The sequence below is a fragment of the Nelumbo lutea genome, chromosome 8 (assembly GCF_056320005.1).
Source record: "Nelumbo lutea isolate HS-2025 chromosome 8, American lotus-T2T, whole genome shotgun sequence".
Taxonomy (NCBI): Eukaryota; Viridiplantae; Streptophyta; class Magnoliopsida; order Proteales; family Nelumbonaceae; genus Nelumbo; species Nelumbo lutea.
The window spans coordinates 2638555-2658350 of record NC_142691.1 but is presented as its reverse complement, the minus strand read 5'-3'; the positions used below and the strand labels follow the sequence as shown (position 1 = coordinate 2658350).

The 19796-nt window shown below is 35.5% G+C and overlaps 1 protein-coding gene across 2 annotated transcripts; it reads left to right on the top strand.

Annotated features, from left to right (window-relative positions):
- Window positions 1-3081: 3081 nt before the first annotated feature.
- On the top strand, window positions 3082-13092 carry ER (Leucine-rich receptor-like protein kinase family protein). 2 transcript variants are annotated; one of them, XM_088959819.1, is made up of 27 exons: window positions 3082-3914; window positions 4676-4814; window positions 4976-5047; window positions 5162-5233; window positions 5396-5467; window positions 5571-5642; window positions 5726-5797; window positions 5955-6026; window positions 6129-6200; window positions 6297-6365; window positions 6458-6529; window positions 6711-6782; window positions 7349-7420; window positions 8008-8079; window positions 8195-8266; window positions 8355-8426; window positions 8708-8779; window positions 8867-8938; window positions 9024-9095; window positions 9183-9254; window positions 9654-9722; window positions 9816-9887; window positions 10013-10086; window positions 10793-10921; window positions 11066-11413; window positions 11779-12149; window positions 12561-13092. In XM_088959819.1, exons 1-27 carry the CDS (start codon window positions 3839-3841, stop codon window positions 12924-12926), a joined length of 2937 nt encoding a protein of 978 aa, XP_088815945.1. In that variant the 5' UTR covers window positions 3082-3838; the 3' UTR covers window positions 12927-13092. The 2 variants fall into 2 exon arrangements, with proteins under 2 accessions (XP_088815945.1, XP_088815946.1); XM_088959820.1 differs by lacking the exon at window positions 9654-9722 and having other exon boundaries at window positions 3094-3914.
- Window positions 13093-19796: the final 6704 nt, after the last annotated feature.

Genomic DNA, 19796 nt, shown 5'->3' with positions numbered 1-19796 from the left:
AAAAATCATAAATTGATGATTCGGTTTAGTTTTGGTTTTCACATCGATTTAGTAATTAATTCATGGTTAGTAGTTACAACCTACTTACTTCCTACTTAACTAAGTTGTCTCTGTCCTACTTAAGTTATATTGTACAACAACTAAGTCACCACTAAGTAGAGCCCAAACATACCCAAATTGATTTAAACCGATCAAGTCGTTTTACTTAACACAGGGTCAGTTTCAATTTCAATTTCAGATAACCCGACCTGTGAACAAGCCCACTGAAATGTTCATTCCTGATTCCATGGCCTTTGTTTTGTAATTTTGTTTGAATCTCATTTTAGGTTGTATTCGGTTTGATAGAAAAAAAAAAATGAAAGAAAAATAAAGAAATTGAAAGTTTGAATGGAAGTTATTAACAATTTTTGTGCAACTCCTAAATATTTCTTCAATTTTTAGTTTCTCTCTTAATTAAAGACCATTCTTGTATTTGTGATTGACAACAATAGCTACCATAGTTGGAGTTGAATTAGTCATCTATAATTTTACATTACATAAAGTGGATATTTGCATTGGATCCTTAAATTAAATCCAAATATCATGTATTATAAATTATTAATGATTACATATACAAAGTGCTTTTACATTATTTGTGAAAAGAATAAAAGCAAAAACATTATAATAATTGGGCAGTTTGGCTAATAAATGTCTATTGGTGAGACATGTGTCACAAACGGACATGAATAGTTTTAGAAAAAAAAAGGTACATTGAAGAAGTAAAATAAGGAAAAAAAAGTGTTTTAAGCATTTGTTAAATATTGCTTTTTAAAAAAATTAAAAGTCAAACTCTTTTAATCTCCTAAGTACAAGATTGGGTCCTCATGCTTTTATATTTGAATGCATAGATCTTGAAGCTTATCCAAACGAAGCATAAATCATCGTGATTTCTTTTTCTTTTTAATGTATTTTTTTCCTTCCACTTAAATTGCACTGGAGTATTGTTGTAAAGTGAGGGAATGTCACGTAAAGCATGCATTGAAAAAAAAATAAAAGAATAAAAATATAAATAGAGGCCTTTATACGAATAGATGAGCTAGGATTGGCGGGGATACAAATGGACCGAATATGATTCAAATCAGAGTTATCCAAAATCCAATATGATAATATAAATCTCATGTCCAATTCAATCCGATGATCTGATTGGAACTCGCAAGGGTAATTTGGAATTTGGATCTAGTAAGAATGTTAGATATTCAAATATAATTTGATTCAATTTCGTTATTGTAAAATTTAACAAATTATTAGAAGGAAAAAACACAATTTTATATAAAAAATAAAGAAAGACTAAAAAAAGTACGAGCAATTTTCAATTACTTCTATCATATATACATATAGATAGATAGGTAGATGGATAGATAGATAGATAGATAGATTAGGAATGGCAATTTTCCCTGTAAAATCGGGGCCCTACCATGCCCCGCCTTGCCTCGAACAGGGTGCGTTTTCCCCGATTCTAAACAAGGACGGGGTGGGGACAGGGAAAATAAATTTCCCCGAACCGGGTACGGGGAGGGGACAAGTTTTGTATATAATTCCCGAACCCGAAGGTAAATTAGTAAAATATCTATAGGTTTAATATTAATATTTAAAATATCTCTAAGTTTTCCCTACATTTTTAAAATCTTAGGATTCCATAATTTTACTTTTGAATTATCCATAAAGAATTATAATTCAATTCTAAAATACTAAAAAATTCCTATATCCTATGTATAAATTGTCTATAAAAAAGATAATTTTTAAGTAATTGCCTTAGAGAATGAAAAAATCGGGATTCTCTGTCCCCGATGAGGAATGAATGCCCTGCCACAAACTCGCCCCACCACCAGGGACGAGATGGATACAGGGCAAGTTATCATGACTTCGGGGTGGAGACAGGGAGAGAGTACCTCGCCCCGTTGTCATTCATAATATAGATATAGATAAATGCATTTCATACAAAATAAATATTATAAAAATAAAATATAAACATGTTTATAAATAAACAAGTAAATAATATTCTTTTGGAGGAGATACGGGTGTGATCCGTGTTCCACACATTTTTTAATTGGATGCGATTATTTGGTTCAATCCAACTTGAAAACTGGGGGTGTCCAAATCCGGCAAAATGTGATCGAGTTCATATTAGTATGATTCAGCCCTTTTGCACCCCTAAGGACAATAGTAAAGTTGGCATGCAGTGATATTTAATGAGAATTTGTACTCAAAGTCATTTACACCTTCATACTTTTGAACCAATACAATTGATATTGCGTTGTAATAAATAAATAAATAAATAAATAAATAAATAAATAAATAAATAAATAATAAAATAAAACAAAATAAAATCAATGGAATTTTGGTGCCAATGCAGTATAGCATTAGAGAGAAGGCAAGTCCAAATGAAATTATCTGTTGCAACATAAAATAAAAGTCTAAAAACGTTATTTTTAAATAAAACTTAAATGATTTTATCCATTTCATTTTATTTTATTGATAAAATATAAAATTTGATATTAACCTCATTCGTTAATAAGGTGGAATAATACCCAAATCCCATTAGTCCAATGGATTAAGTTCGTATATGGATGTACACCTGTTAATGGGCCGGATAGCCTGATGAGCTGGCCTGGCTCTACTCATTTTAGTGGGTTTGGATTTAGGTATATGAACTTGTGCTTGGGCCCAAAATAATAGGCCCGACTCTTTTCATGCCAAGTTTGGACGTTTTTAAAAAAATCCGGTCCGAGCTGAATCCAACTTGATAATTTATTAAATAGCAAAAAATGTGTTTTATAAAATAAAAAAGTACATATATTTTTTTATTTGTTCCATTTCTCATATTTTAATAAATGATTAGATTTTTTATTATTTTTAGGTTTTAAGATATTTTAATATAAATAAATCAAATTTTTATTGAATAAAAAAATATTTTTTTAATTTTATAATCAGGCTTCCAAGTTCAAATTTATGATAGGCTCGGATTGGCGATTAATCGCGAGGTGATGCCGTTAAAAGAAGACGGGAGGTAGGTATATTAAAATTGGAAAGCAGTAAATAACTGGGTCTCCCAAGTAAATTATGAGAGAGACCAAAGTTAGATCGAGAGCAATCGTCCTTGTCAACCCGAAAAGGATTACCTGCCTTGCTCGGCTGTGAGCTGCAAATGCAGAGAGAGACGTAAGGACGCAAGAACTGAATGGAGAGAGAGTGGAGTTGAGAGAGAGAGAGAGAGAAAAGAAATAGAGAGCTGTGCTGTTGCAGGTTTTATGGCAGACGGGTGGCAGAAGGCTTTTAACTTTATCTTCGAAATAATTCTCTCTATTCTCTCTTTTGGAGTACTCTCGCTGGCCCCTGTATTTAGAGAGCACTGCCAGAACGATGTGATGGAACAAACAAGCTCGTCGTGATCTTCGTCGTGCCCCAGAACATTTACATCAAAAATTAAATAAATACATTTTTTAACAAAAAATACTCAGAAAACCGGAAAACTCTTTGTATCTCCTCTCTCTCCATCTCTGTATCTCTCTCCCCCTCTCCCTCAGATGTTCTGGAATCCTTCGACGTCGTCGTTTAATGTCTGTAATTGGAAGAGCTTTTCTGCCATTCCTTCTATCCAACACAATGTTCTTTGCCTATTTCCAAGTGATTACAAAAGCTTAGCTATTGTTTCAAGAACTCTGCTTCTTTTCAGTCGACTCTAAAGAGGAGATGTAACCTGGTAAGCATGAAGGGTGTCATCGTTACCGCTGTCTTACTTGAAAGTGTTGCTTGAGATGGATTTCCTGTGTTAATGTGAGCTTTTCCTGCCGGGGCCGTGATGGCATTTCGTCATGCGCTGCTTCTTCTGATTTTCCTTTCTTGTCTGAACTTTAGTTCGTCGGTCTCGAATGACGGTAAGTCTCAGAGAGAAGATGCAAAAACAAGTGTTTTCTCAAAGCTTTCATTCTGTTTCTGGTTAATTGTTACACTTACTCTGTTGAGTAAGAGTGTTTACTCTCTGTTTTTCCTGTTTCTCCCCCTTCCCCCACTTTAGGTGATTTTATATGCTTTTAACGTATCTCCTTATTCTCCAATTTTCCTGAAAGTTTTCAGTCTGTTTTTTCCTTATTTCTTCCTCCACTGAGAAGCTTATATTACGATTGTTTCCCTTCATTTAAAGTTTCCTTTTTTTGCTTTTAAACGATGAAGATTTGAAGTTTGAGCGTCAATCTTTCGCAGTATCTCTGGCGTTGAGAGTGTTCATAACAATGCTAGTTTTGTTGGAAAGGGTACTCGGAAGGAAGAATAAAAAGGAAGCGTGCGTTCGTTAAAAGATTTGACTTCTCCATTAGTCTTTTGGATCCGTGTTCTCTCTCTCTTAGTAGTACTTATTCAGATAATTTTTTAATGAAGGATTTGAGCACTTACCGCCATTATTTGAACATATCCCTGTTTATTTATTTATTTATTTTATCGATTCTTCTTTCTGCTAGGTTTTTTTAATGGGTCCGTATAGAACTTTTCTTCTTGCTTGATGTTAAACATTTCTTTACTCTTCTCGTTGTTTGTTCTTCAACTCTAGCATCTGGATTATGGACTAGAGAACAAACAGATTTGAATATCATTGAATATTGTTCTATTCTTTAATTTTTTCCTTCGAATTACTTCTTTTAAGGAGCTACGTTGTTGGAGATCAAGAAATCCTTTCGGGATGTGGACAACGTGCTATATGACTGGACGGATTCACCGTCTTCGGACTACTGTGCATGGAGGGGGATAACCTGCGACAATGTGACCTTCGACGTCATTGCACTGTAAGATCTTCCTTCAGCCAGTTTGAACACGACCACGATGTAGTGGGTTTAGGGATGTTTTGAGGCTTCTTAAGTTATAACTTCATTCTCTGAAGATTTGTTATTTCTGAAAACTTTGAAGATTTTTTTACTTTAGTTCCTTTATCCTTATCAAAATGCAGGAACTTGTCGGACTTAAATCTTGGTGGAGAAATCTCGCCTGCAATCGGTGATTTGAAGAGCGTACTCTCCATGTACTGTTCTACATTTCCAATTATCAACTACACAGTTTATTAGAACTTGTATTTTGCTTGAACTCCTTGTAGTTTTGGCTCTTAAGTAATTCTTCTATTGCTTTTTTCCGGCAGTGACTTGAGGGGAAACCGTCTCACTGGACAGATCCCTGATGAGATTGGTGGCTGTTCATCTTTGAAGAGCCTGTAAGTCTTGTTTGATGTCAACAAACTCCTATGTCTGTTACACTGGTCTTGAGCACTCGAATTTAATTATCATATGGGTACTTGATCGGGCGTTTTGTCTTGCACACTTCTGTATCCTGATTGTTTATTAACTTGCATGTGGGTTATCTGCTGACATTTCAGGGATTTGTCCTTCAACGACATCTTTGGGGATATACCATTTTCAATCTCAAAATTGAAACAGCTAGAGTCCCTGTAAGCTTCTATGTTCTAATGCTGTAGGTTGACTTTCTAGCTTTTGTTTAAGTTGTCTCTTTTCTGTCCCAACGTTTAATAATTTCATAAATCAATGTTCCAGGTATTTGAAAAATAACCATCTGATTGGACCAATTCCTTCAACATTATCTCAGATTCCTAACTTGAAGATCTTGTAAGCATCTGTTTGCATCCTTTTCCATTATCATTTCAGTTGGGTTTGGTTGACAAGTATGACTTCCAACACCGATGTTCCAGGGACCTGGCACAGAACAAATTAAGTGGGGAAATACCCAGGCTCATTTACTGGAATGAAGTTCTGCAGTATCTGTAAGTTGACAAATGCTCCCTTTTAACAAATTATTCCTTTTCTTTTTTTTTTCTTGACTTGTAATTTAGGATTATTTCTTTTTTCTTTCTACCATTTTCACCTGTTACTGGGATGATTTTTAAATATTTGTGATATTGAGGGAGGTTGTCATTTCAGGGGATTAAGAGGGAACAATTTGGTAGGCTCCTTGTCTCCTGATATGTGCCAATTGACTGGACTGTGGTATTTGTAAGTTATGACCGACTTATCCCTCTTGTATATTGATAATTAACGATGTGCCTTTGCAACATGGATGGGCTTTGCTTGATTTTCATCTTCCACCTAATGCAGTGATGTAAGAAACAATAGCTTAACTGGAAGCATTCCCCAAAATATTGGCAATTGTACTGGCTTCCAGGTCTTGTATGTATATCATCTTACTCAAATGGGTCATGTTTCCTCAAAATATCCAAATTGGTTGGTTTTTAAGATGTCTAATTTTTTTTCCATGATTGGTAGGGATTTGTCCTACAACCAGCTTACTGGAGAGATTCCATTCAATATTGGATTCCTACAAGTAGCTACGTTGTATGTGATATCTAACCTTTTCTAGTGTGGAGGCCATGTTGCACCTTCTTTTCCTAGTAACATGTTTTTCATTTCTTTTCTTGGTATTCTAGATCTTTGCAAGGAAACCAGCTTTCTGGGAAGATTCCATCAGTGATTGGTTTGATGCAGGCTCTTGCTGTACTGTAAGCATTGTAGATTTACCATTCTTGGGACTTATGGAATTTGTTCTCTTTTTGCGGCTTTCTGCTTTTCTCATCTTATGCTATTCCTGGGGTTACTTCGCTGCTCATCTTTTTGAGACTATAATGTGGACCCATCTCCTTTTTGGTGGGCTTCTGTGTAATGTGTGTCTCTTGGATGCAGGGATTTGAGCTGCAATCTGTTAACTGGACCTATTCCTCCCATTCTCGGCAATCTGACATACACTGAGAAATTGTAAGCTAGCCTGCCTAATGCATTTCAATGCTTATTTTGTTAGATACATTTGTTTGCTAAATTGAAGAAATAATTCACCATAGATTGGTTGAATGTATAGTTGGTTTGTTATCCTTTGATTTTTGCTATCATATCTGTAAACTACTTTGAAATTTAATGTATTCATGGAGACGACTTCATAGTGGGTGGAATGTACAGAACATTGATAACCATCTAGTTTGCCTCCGAAATTAATAGTAATGTGCTTGGGGGAGGAGGGGTGCTTTTTGATTTCATTGATGCTGGGAGGAATGGTTGTTGAAGTGTGGGGCATAGTTTGTTTGAATGTTTTATTGTTTTGATTCCTGTGGAATACAATGACACCATGGCAGATTGTATAATCAAGGCCAGTTGTACATAAGAACCTTACTAGCAAACCAATTTTGCCATTTTTTACTTTTATACTCAGATTGGGTTGCATTTCACTCTTAACTAACTTAATAATTAATGAAACTTATTAATTAATTTTCACATTCTATTTATCATAGAAAGTGGATTGATTAGGATGTGTATACGTATAATTGTAGGTACCTGCATGGCAACAAATTGACAGGTCCTATTCCACCAGAACTTGGGAACATGACAAAGCTCCACTACCTGTAAGGATAATTGTTCATTCTCTTCGAATGCTTTATCTGATAATAAACTGTGCTGCAATATTTTTCCCCTCCCATATGTTTTTTCTTACCTGTAAGGATTCTTTGATTGGAGAGACCTTGTGTTCAATATTCAGGCTAAAACTAAAACATACCTAATTTAAAATTCTGACTGTCCATAGATACTGATCCGTTGATTAATAGTTTGAATTATCTTTAGGGCTTATTTTGAATTTGAAGGTCTTATTAGCTATCATCACTGCTTCTAATACATATTGTCTTGAGACCCAGAAACTTAGAATGGGAATATTCAAGGGTGATCTTATTGGTATTGTCTTAGACGATTCTGGTGGATGAGGCTAACTTGTGTGTATAGCCTGTGTTCTTCAATAAACTCACACGAAAATAAAAAGATGTTAAGGTTCAAAACTCCTAATATCCATGGTATGGGACAGTAAATTGGGAGAGTTTTTTAACCAAAAAATTGGGTGACTTGAAATTCCAGCTCAACTACAGTACTAGATCCACAGTTCACTTCGAGTCTTGGATGGAAATTTGTACTTCAATGCCTTCAATATTTGCATGTGCAGGGAATTGAATGACAATCAGCTCACCGGGAAAATTCCCCCTGAGCTTGGGAAGCTCACTGATTTGTTTGACCTGTATGTAAACTTTCTAAATTTCTTTAGTTGAGTATGGGTACTTCTAAAGTTCTATCCACTATAGAGTATAGTTTCCATGTTTATTGAAGCGAGTACTTGTGCAATGTTCTCACAGCAATGTGGCTAACAACAATCTTGAAGGGCCAATGCCTGATAATCTTAGTTCATGCACTAATCTCAATAGTCTGTAAGAAGTTAAACTTTATCCCGTTTCTGTATTCTTTGATCTCTTCAAACTATTTGTCAATATTTTTGATTCATGAATTTTGTGACAGAAATGTGCATGGCAATAATTTGAATGGAACCATCCCACCTGAATTTGAAAGGCTTGAGAGTATGACATACTTGTGAGTACATATTCTCATCAATACAGAAGTACCAATGGATGCTGTTAATCTATCACAAAAATCAGATATCTGATTCAGAAGATTTTTCACTTCAAGCTCCTCATTGAGAACCCATATATGAGATGATCTGTTTACAATGCTGGTTTCTTTTTTTTTCTTTTTTTTTTTAATATTTGGACCGAACACTTTAGAGTCTTGGTTACTTGAATTTATAAAAAAACTAATATTGTTTGCTCGGTTACTTCCATGATAAATCACCACTTTTCTTTCATTATGTACAGGAATCTGTCTTCAAACAATCTTAAGGGCCCCATCCCAATTGAGCTGTCTCGAATTGGCAATTTGGATACTCTGTAAGTATAAATTGATCTAGAATGTTCTTATGTTCTCACTGTTAAAGTTGCTCAACCATCATTCTTCTTCCCATTTTTTTTCTTCAGGGATATTTCCAATAACAAGATTAGTGGCTTCATTCCCTCTTCCCTTGGTGACTTGGAGCATCTTCTAAAACTGTGAGTTCTACCAATTGGTGAATCTCTTTCTTTAACATAAAAAAAAACGATCTTTATGCTAATGTCAATTTTGTTTCCTGAAAAGGAATTTAAGCAAGAATCATTTATCTGGAGTCATCCCGGCTGAGTTTGGGAACCTGAGGAGTATCATGGATATGTAAGTTGTTTGGAACTGTTACTACTGATTTTATAAAGATTTTTGTGATTGTTCTGTGGCTAAGCCAACCATTCGTGTTCACTGTAGAGACCTTTCAAATAATCACCTCTCAGGTCCAATTCCTCAGGAACTTGGTCAGCTACAGAATTTGTACTCTCTGTAAGTGCTTGTGTTTCCTTATCACCATCCAATTTGGACCTCTTTATCATTCAAGCAAATAATAATGGTTTTGGGATGTTCAAACTATTGTTGGCGTTGGTTGAATTTATTGTCCAAACAAAATTGGGTGCAAAAGATGCAAAGGACCCGGGGCCACCATTTCTTGGATTTCCCCAAGATTTTCAATAATCTAAACAGAGTAAATTGAATCTGCAAGAACAACCATCTGATGTAAATCCTTCTTTTGGACCAAACTTCCATTATGGCCCATAAAAATGTAAATACCCCTATTTTGGTCACTGATACAATACGTATTGGTTGATACGGGATGAAATTTTGAACCTTAATTGGTAATACCATATCTGTTGTCCATCAATCTTTGAACCAAAAAATTGACAGGAAGCTAGAGAATAACAACTTATCAGGGGATGTGCTGTCTCTAATCAGCTGCTTTAGTCTTACCATCCTGTAAGTTTATTCTGAAATAGGATTTAGTTGGTTTATCTTTGTGTGAAATGGTACATTGTTATCTTAAAAATGGTGGACCCACTGTGCAAGCAGGAACATATCTTATAACAATCTAGCTGGCGATATTCCTACCGCCAATAACTTCTCAAGGTTTTTGCCAGATAGGTGAGAAAGCTAAAATAAACTTTTATTGCCATTTTACTGAGATTCAGCCTAATCTTCCCAGTTTCATTGCCATACATTTTCTTGGCATTCTCTGATTCTATTGTGGATAACCATCTTGTTTGTAGCTTCATTGGAAATCCTGCTCTATGTGGCTATTGGTTCAGTTCAGGATGCCATGTATCCCATCCACCAGAAAGAGGTATGTACTTACTTTATGAAGTCATTTGACATGTTTCCTGTCAATTTGGTAAACATGTTAATGTTGGCAAGCTGAGGTAATGCTTGTTTTTATTGAATTGCTCTAAATGTCTGATGTTTACAAATTCTGTGCTGTGCTGCACACTAAGGTTCTCCCACAATTGGATGCTTATGCTAGGGCTCCTGTTGTATAAATGCTAGGGTATTTTGACTTTTGTGGTTCTGTTTTGAAATTTGAACTTTTTTAAAACCCTGTTAATTATGACCTATACTGCCAAAAACAAAAAGACAACACAAATATTCGTGATGCAAACGACTGATTAAGACCCCATGGTTTGGTGCAATGGTAAAAAGATGGGGTATTGTATATCAGAAAAAGGGTATCATATCGTTTATTGTTGTTCCTTTTTGACCTTGTTCATTATGACCTATACTGTCAAAAACGAGAAGACAATAGAAATATTCTTGATCCAAGAAAAGACTGATATTCAAGGGGCCATGGTAAATTCTTGTGTTGACAAGAGAACAGAAATTCAAAACCCTGGATAGCCAGGACCAACATTAGGTAATGGCCCTTGTTTTGAAATTCAAAACCCTGGATTAGCACATTGATGTTCTTGTACACCCAATGATTGAAAGGTAACCAAATGTATCAGTAAAAAAACGTCATAACTTTTTCTCTTGTTACATGTTTTTATATTGTGCAGCTTCGATTTCTAAAGCAGCTATCTTAGGGATTGCCTTGGGTGCGCTTGTGATCCTTCTTTTGATATTGGTGGCCGCATGTCGGCCACACCATCCAGCACCATTTCCAGAAGGATCTCCAAGTAAACCAGGTGCGTTCCCGTTTGTACTCATGTTGGCAACTGGTATTGGAAATGGAAATTTATTTCTTTTACACCAGTGTTGAAAGACAGCCTTAACGTATTGTGTACCCTAACATTGATTTCCTTTTCATTGGCATCTGTCTGAAAATACAGTTAACTATACGTCACCCAAACTGGTTATTCTTCATATGAACATGGCTCTACACGTGTACGAGGATATAATGAGGATGACCGAGAATTTGAGTGAGAAGTATATAATTGGTTATGGTGCATCAAGCACAGTGTACAAATGTGTGCTGAAGAATTGCAGACCAGTGGCCATCAAGAGATTGTACTCTCATCATCCACAGAGCCTTAAGGAGTTTGAGACAGAGCTTGAGACAATTGGGAGCATCAAGCACCGAAATTTGGTCAGCCTCCAAGGTTATTCCTTGTCTCCCTGTGGGAACCTTCTGTTCTATGACTACATGGAGAATGGCAGTCTCTGGGATCTGCTACACGGTAATTTTTATTTGCCCATCTTGTATGATTTGATTGTGTAGGTAAATCATCTATGCGTTCTTTGATTATTGGAATTGCGTGGTCAAATACTATTACATAGCTGTTGATTCTTTGCCAACCTTGACAGTTAGTATAAAAGCTGGCTTTGCCTTAATCTGCTTTGATTTTTGTTTTGGATGACTGGCAGTTATACTGTAGACTTTGTTTATTTATTGAATTCTTGACTTGGGGTGATGACATTATGATGTTAAGAGACCAGTGAAACTAAATGCTGCAGTTGTCCTAAATCAATAATGGGCTAGCCATACATTTACCCTGATATGATTCCTAATACAGTAGTTTCTTTCTTACACCGTGTTTTACAGGTCCTACAAAGAAAAAGAAGCTCGACTGGGATACTCGCCTTCGAATAGCACTAGGAGCAGCTCAAGGATTGGCATATCTCCATCATGATTGCAGCCCACGAATAATCCACCGGGATGTTAAGTCATCCAACATTCTCTTGGATAAGGATTTTGAGGCCCATCTTACAGACTTCGGTATAGCCAAGAGTTTATGTATATCCAAGTCTCATACCTCAACCTACATTATGGGCACTATTGGCTACATTGATCCTGAGTATGCCCGCACCTCTCGCCTCACTGAGAAGTCCGATGTTTACAGCTACGGGATTGTACTGCTTGAGTTGCTGACTGGTAGGAAAGCAGTGGACAACGATTCAAATCTCCATCAGCTGGTTAGACCGACTTCTCAGTTATCTCTTCTTATTTTGGGGAGCTTCAGAGTGTGACATGAGAAAGATCTTGTCATGCTTTGGATATTTGAAAATGCCAAAACTCACTCGTAGACGTCACCAGATCAACTTTGGACTATGTAACGCTTTCTTTGAGCTCATTTCTGCCAAGTTGGTGGTCTAGGATTAAAATATTGATATGCACCACATGGTATTAGTGGGTCCCAAAGTTTTATAGTTTTTAAAAGCATTTCAACGTATCCAATGTTTTACCCATATCAATTTTTAGACTTTTTAGGCTTCAAGATGGATGAGTTTACAGAATTAGCCCATCCCATAGCTTCCTCCCCACAAACTATTGATCTGGTTGTTGGTCTGCCATTAACCGTTTTTTGTTGTCCTGTTCATCTACAGATCATGTCCAAGACTGCGAACAATGCTGTTATGGAGACTGTTGATCCGGAGATCACTGCCACATGTACAGATCTCGGAGCAGTAAAGAAGGTATTTCAGCTTGCTCTCCTCTGCACCAAGAAACAGCCCTCCGATCGACCAACAATGCATGAGGTAACGCGCGTCCTTGGTTGCCTCATACCTTCTGAAACTAAACAGTTGGCTCAACCTCCATCAGCACCCCCGCCGGCAGCCAAGGTGCCTAGCTACATGGACGAGTACGCCAATCTCAAAAACCCACACATGATAAACTGTGCATCCCTCAGCACCTCTGACGCACAACTATTCCTGAAATTCGGAGAGGTAATATCGCAGACTACCGAGTGACAAAAAAAAATGTAAAGCTCTCTATACGGAATGCGTATGAAGATCTATCACTCCATCATTCATATGCATATAATTGGTAAGAAAAGATTGATGATTCCACTTGTAGTTTTCTAGAGTAAGGTGTACAGTGTTTGCATTGTGGCAACTAGATTTTGGTATTTTCTTACCTTTCTGTCAGGCCGTAGTTGTGATACACAGGCTTTGGTTTCTGATGTCTGAACCGGTGGGGTCCGGTTAACCCAGTTGAGCATTGCTCCAGTCTGCAAATTTTCTTTTTTCCTTTTTACAGTACCATGCCTTGTCTCCAGATAATAATGGAGCTGGGTCTGCCTGCAAACCCGTCCAGGCTCCAGCCTCCAGCTGGTGTAGTATCTATCTATCTAGTGGCTCCACAGGGCATTCTCCTTGAAAGTTGAAAGTAAAACCGACGGAAACTGAGCCTTACGGACCCCACCGAAAGCATTTGCCTCAGGCATCCTCCGGAATTCGGACCTACTCGCTGTGTTTTGGTACAAAAAAGGTCAGATGGCTTGGCAGCTGGGATGGTCGGTTCTGCCTTTTAGGACACTACGTCCTGACCAGATATCTGAAATGAGACGGTGGTCGATAATGGTGTGAGTGATAAAAAAAATAATTGATACTGCTACCCTTTTGTTTTTCTTGTTACTGCCAGTTGTTGATTCGCATGATATACATCCAAATTACCGAAAAATCATGACGGAAATTGAATGCACCATCCCTCCTACCAGGGGGTTAAGTTGTCAATTTACCTCCTGCACTGCACAAATTACGAGATTTACCCGCTTCACCTGCCAGCTATAATAACATGCATAGAGAGATCAGACATCTGTGATGTCTTATTACTTGTGTCTTTCTGATGGCGTTGCCGTGCACCAGGCTACCAGCCCTTCCAGGCCAGGCGTCAGCCACGGTAAGCTACCAGGCATTGAAATGCAGAAGAGGGTGGTCTCTACTAAACGGTGACAGCTGTTTCGTTACAAATGTATGAAGATCGTATGGCATGTATAGGATCATATATTACAAATTTTCAAGTCCAATCAAGAATTGAACTCAACCAACGGAAAATAAAAGCTGAACTAGACCGAAATCAAGAAATCCAAAATTCTAAGAACATTAGACATGCATTAATCGAGTAAATAGATTGCAGTGAAGTTGCCAGTTGGCCGAATTATAAAGTCTGCAACACAGAATTTGATCGTCTTTGGGGGCCTCATTTGAACGAGGGATTCGGCCTTGAGCCCACTGTCCTATCCTCTCTTTAAGAAATGGGGATGGGAGCTTAGGTCCTTTTTGCAGCGTATTTCTGTCTTATAAAAGCAGGTTTAATTAGTACCATGTAATTTGGGATAGTGATAGATAGATACCCTGAATATTTAAAAATAAACAGTTAGGTCTATTCATTAGAATTTTGTCAGTTAAATATTACATAATATCAAAAATGTCTTTTTCGTGTATTTCTGAGATTATTCTCACATGAACAATAAATAATATATTGAAAATTTCGGACGATGGCATTCTCTAGTGATGATTTTATTTCATATAATGATTTCAAAAATATATGAAAATGGTATTTTTTACATTATGTAATGTTTAACTGATGGACCCATGTGTTTATTTTTTGCGTTTTAAAGATGATCAAGTGTTGTAATTAAAAGTTCATAATACCTATTTGTCACTATTACCCCAAAATACAGGGTACCTATATGTAATTTATCCTAAAAAATCAGTGATTAGATTTAAAGATTAACACTTGGATAATTACCCTCCACATTATATAATACTTTTGAAAATTTTTGATCTAGACCTCGATATGAAGCCAATGAAAAGTATGGCATCATATTTTTAAGACTGTGTCAATAATTTTCGAATTTGAAGGAAAAAAATTTCTAACATAACTTACAGTACTCCTAAAACAGTAGAACGCACAAACTTTATCTTTCTCAAAAAAACAAAAGAAAAAAAAAACTTAATATTATCAATAAAGTCGGTCCATATTATATGCCAGCTTAAATGTAAGAAGTAAGAAGATTCTAAAAGAAAGAAATCAAGAAATTGGACAAAATCCAAACCCGATGAGATCCTATTCCAACAGAAACCATCGGGTTAGATTAGGGATTCAACAGTCAAGCTGGCTTACGGTTGACCTCAAATATGCCTTGCATATCCGTCGAGTGTCTCCAATATTTTCGGCGATCTGTATAAGAGGGTTATCTTAGTTGGGCTGATTTTTCGGCAAACTCCTGATCCCTTGAAAACTTTGGGCTGGTTTTCCGGCGAACTCCTGATATGAGAAGAGGGGAGGTGGAGAGGGACAATGAAGAGGAGAAGGGGGCGGAGGAAGAAATCACCGCTGATGTTGGAAGTTGCAGCGGTGGCGGTGATTTTGGTAGATCCAAAAACCGAACTGAAGGGAGCAGAAACACAGTTGCAGCAGTGGCAGATCTTTTGTTGTCGGAAATGCTGAAGAAATCATGGATGAAGCCATGAGTCCAAACTTCTTTGCAACTCTCTCTCTCTCTCTCTCTCTCTCTCTCTCTCTCCGTTCGTTCTCTTTCTCCCTCTCGCCCCTTTTCATCACCACTGCTACAGAAAGTTGCAACAGTGGCGGACCTCTCCAATGGCGTCTCTCTCTCCCCTCCACCCGTTACTTCCTTCGTTGACAAGACTTCTCCTCTCCTCCTCTCCTCCCTCAGCGGTCAGACAACTTAACAAATGAGAATATCACCCGTCTGTAGATCTAGGACTTGTGACTAGGTTTCATGTTCCAGTAGACCTGGGACTGGCAAGTGAGAGACATGTCGTCCTCAGCCTCCTTGGCAAATTTGAAGAAGGAGAACCGGAAGAAAGAGAATAACGGAGGGAAGAGAGAGGTTGGAAGAGGTAGAGGTTGCCGGTGAAGAGAAAATGGATGAGGGTAATATTGGGTTTTAAAAAAAATTAAACGTCACATGTACGGATTTTAACGGAAAATTAACGGATACTCTAACAAAATAGGGATAAAGCTAGTCAATTGTTAGAAAATTTAGGGATATTATATAAGTTAAAAAGTAAAGATACTGTTTGTCAAATAACTAAACATTAGGGGTGGTTTAAGAAAATTGCCCTTTTTGTTTTATGATCCATCGTGGTCTCATGGTAGAATTTGCATTGGCACCCTTGTCCCATATTGGTTTCCACTAGACCTGTTCATGGGCCGGGTTGGGCTAGGTTTTGACTTTTTATTAACAGAAAAATGTTAGGCTCGAGCACGAGCCCGATCCAACCAACGGTCCTACAACTTGGGCCCGAGCCCGGCCCTTATAAAAAGTTCAAAGCCCAAGCTCGAGCCGAAGCCCGATCTAATAAAAGAAATTCAAAATTTTCTGTATTCAAATAGACATTATCTATTTTAATTCAGATGTTTTTTTCTCCTATTTAAATGAACAATAGACCTATAAGTGAATCGACAACCTTCTCAAGTCAAAAAATTTATTCAAATGGACATCACATAGGGTTTTTACTTAGGTTTAACTATAGGTCAGGCTAGGTTGGGCTCGGGCCAAGTTATTTTGGCAAAGCCCGAGCCCGACTCGAATTTTATGCAGGCTGGGCTTTTTGGCCCGAGGTTAAACCCACAGGCCAAAAAGCCTATTCAAGTCCATCCGGGGGTCAGGCCAGGCTGGGCCGGCCCGTCGGGCCACTCGACCCAGGAACATGTCTAGTTTCCACCCATGTGTGGGGTGCCAATCTGAACTCCTGAAGGTGAGATTTGAATGATGTTGGAAGGATATCCCTATTTGTCTCATGGTAAAATTCCATATTGATACTCTTTACTTTAAGGATAGTGTCAAGTTAAAACCTAAATTTCAAGTCGTGTCATTGTAGTATTTAAGCTTACAAAAACTGTCAATTTAATCTTTACTGTATCAATCTTTCAAATACCAAAACTACTCTTCAAAAGAAGCATTATTCATTATCTTGTACTTTGAGACTGAACCGTTGCTGCCACGATGATGGCCATTATACTGTCCCAGCACGGATCCAAACCAGTGATGATAGTTTAACAAAAGTGTTGGAAATACGATGGAAAACCAGAAAAGAAAAAATCAGGATATGAACCGATGAGGCTTCGAGACATATCAGGCTGTCTAAAGAAGATGACAGCATGGTAGAAGAAATCACACTTTTGTCACATAAGAGGAAAGTAGGCAATTGGTTAAGAAAGTTTAATTCCAGTTTCTTTAAATCAAGGTAGAAGAAATCAATCAGCCCCAATCCCAATGTCTCTGCATTTTGCACAAAATTTCCCAAATCACAGGCTCGAGTAGCTCGTGAAGATTGGGAGCCAAGCTCGAGCCTGTAAGAGTATGGGTGATAGATTGGGAGCGGGATCTCTCACACTCAATGAACACTTAAGAAAGATAAATGAAGTATCTATCAACATATTTATCTATCTATATATCTATCTATCAATCTATTTATCTCTCTCTCTCTCTCTCTCTCTCTCTCTCTCTTATATATATATATATATATATATATATATTAAGGCAAGGCAATACTTTTTTTGAATTTTTTTTTATTCCTATGTCACTTTTTAAACAATCAATGAAATGCACTTTCCCAAGAACTTAAATAATCCCTTCTCCTAAAATTTCTCCTAAACTAACTCCCCCACTATCTCTCATTTTTCCCAAAATTGTCACTAATTCGTATTTATCTTCTAAATTATCTCGAATTCCTATCTATCTACAAAATTATCTCTAATTTAATGGAGATTTCTCTCATAAATGATCTCTAATTACTTTTATTCTCTTCCCTACTTTGTATCTATATCTATCTAAAAAAAGTTTGAATTAAAAATTTAAGAATTATTTAAATATTCTAACAAAATTGTATAATAACTTTAAAATATTTATAAAAAACACAAAAAATAATTTTATATATTTTACAAAAGTATATCACATAATTATGTACAAACTATTTAAAGCATTTTTTCCATATTATAAATTTAAATATTTTTCAAATATTTAATAATATGTAATTGCTTTAAATAACTAAAATTCAAGTAACAAAAAAATTTAAATATTTATCATAACTAGATTTTAAATAGTTAAAATAACAAAATTATGTAATAAATTAAAAATTCTAAAAAGTAGAAAAATAATTATAACATAATATTGAAATTTATAATAATTTAATATTTTTACATAATACTATAAATAACTAATTTCACCTATATCAAGTAACAATTCGATAAAATAACTTCAAAAAATTAATATTTTCTAATAATAATTTAAATTCTTAATTTGCATTTATTTTATAATTATAGATACTAAAATTATTATTTATTGTGTTTTAGTAATTATTATTTTTTTCTGATAAGTGTTTTTTCAATGATTATGTGTAAATTTATTTTGTTTTATTATTTAACATAAAACTTTCAATACTTATTGGAGATTAAACTACTATTATTGAAATTTTAAATTTAATTTGTTGTACTTATTCTATTTTTATTATAACTTATTGATTAATGTTTATTAGAAATTGAACTATTAGTTGAGATTATAATATTTATTAACTAAGTTAATATATTTTTAGCAGTTATTGTATTTTTGTAATTATTATATTTTTTCATTATCAATTTATTTTCAATAATTATTGGTGATTAAACTATTGTTATTTATGAGAGATGAGACTATTAATTTAACTGAAATTATGAGTGGTCATAAGTTAGTTCAGTTCGGTCATAGGCTATTTGGCCAACTAAATTGACCTGGTCGAATTAGGAAATTTTGGAACCAAAGCCGACCTAAAGGACTAGAAACCGACCAACTCGGGTCGAGTTGATCGGGTTGGTCGGTTTAATCAGTTTGATGAATAAACCTAATTGAAATTAATTATTATTATTCTTGCATTATAAAATAATTATTAAAAGTAGTATATATAAAATATGAATAATTATTAATTATTTAAAATTTTGAAAATATAAAATAATTATATATTCTTATGTGTTTCTATTAGAGTCATTTACTATAACACACCTTATAGTTTTCATTTTACTAAAACATCCCATATATTTTACAACCTATTTACTTAGTCAACCTTTCATAAAGGAGTGTTTGTTTTGCCATTAGGCCCATGATTTTTTATTTCAAAAATACTCTTAACACTTTTTTTGTACATAATACAAAAATGACCAAATATAGCTAATAGAGTTGTCTTATTACGGGCAAATATAATATTTTTATTTTTATTTTCTGTTGATTAAATTTATTCAAATGAGCATTAGGGTCAACACTGTGGTTTTCCACTATCACCTAATGGGAGATTTATTAAGTATGTGTTTGGTTCTATTTATATTTATTGAATAAATGTTTGTACTTTATTTATTGGTAAAATCGAAAAATACAATAATTGTAGCCGTTTATGACAATTAGGCGCCACTTTCTACAAACAACTGTCATCGATAAACGTTTAATGAATAAACGTAAAAAAAAAAACAAAACGCCCTGTAAATTAATTGCAAATTATAAATAGTGTTTTAATAAAATGTTAAATATAGAGTAGATTTTAAGGAATATTTTAATAAATAACCATTTTTATTATTTAACTTTCTTTAATAAATTCAGTGCAACGCACGAGTTTCCACTAATTTTAAGTAACAGTTAGAAAATAATTTTTTAATTACTCATTGATCCGAATCGGGTAGATTCGCACTAAAAAAGAACGGAACCCGATGTATCCAGATTTCTCAAAAGAAGTTGTTAGTTGTTGCATATTTTGTGTTTGTGCGCACAGCGCATATATTAAATTTGTCACGTGATAGAAAATACGTGGAATGCTCGTTATAATTGAACTGTAAAAACCCTC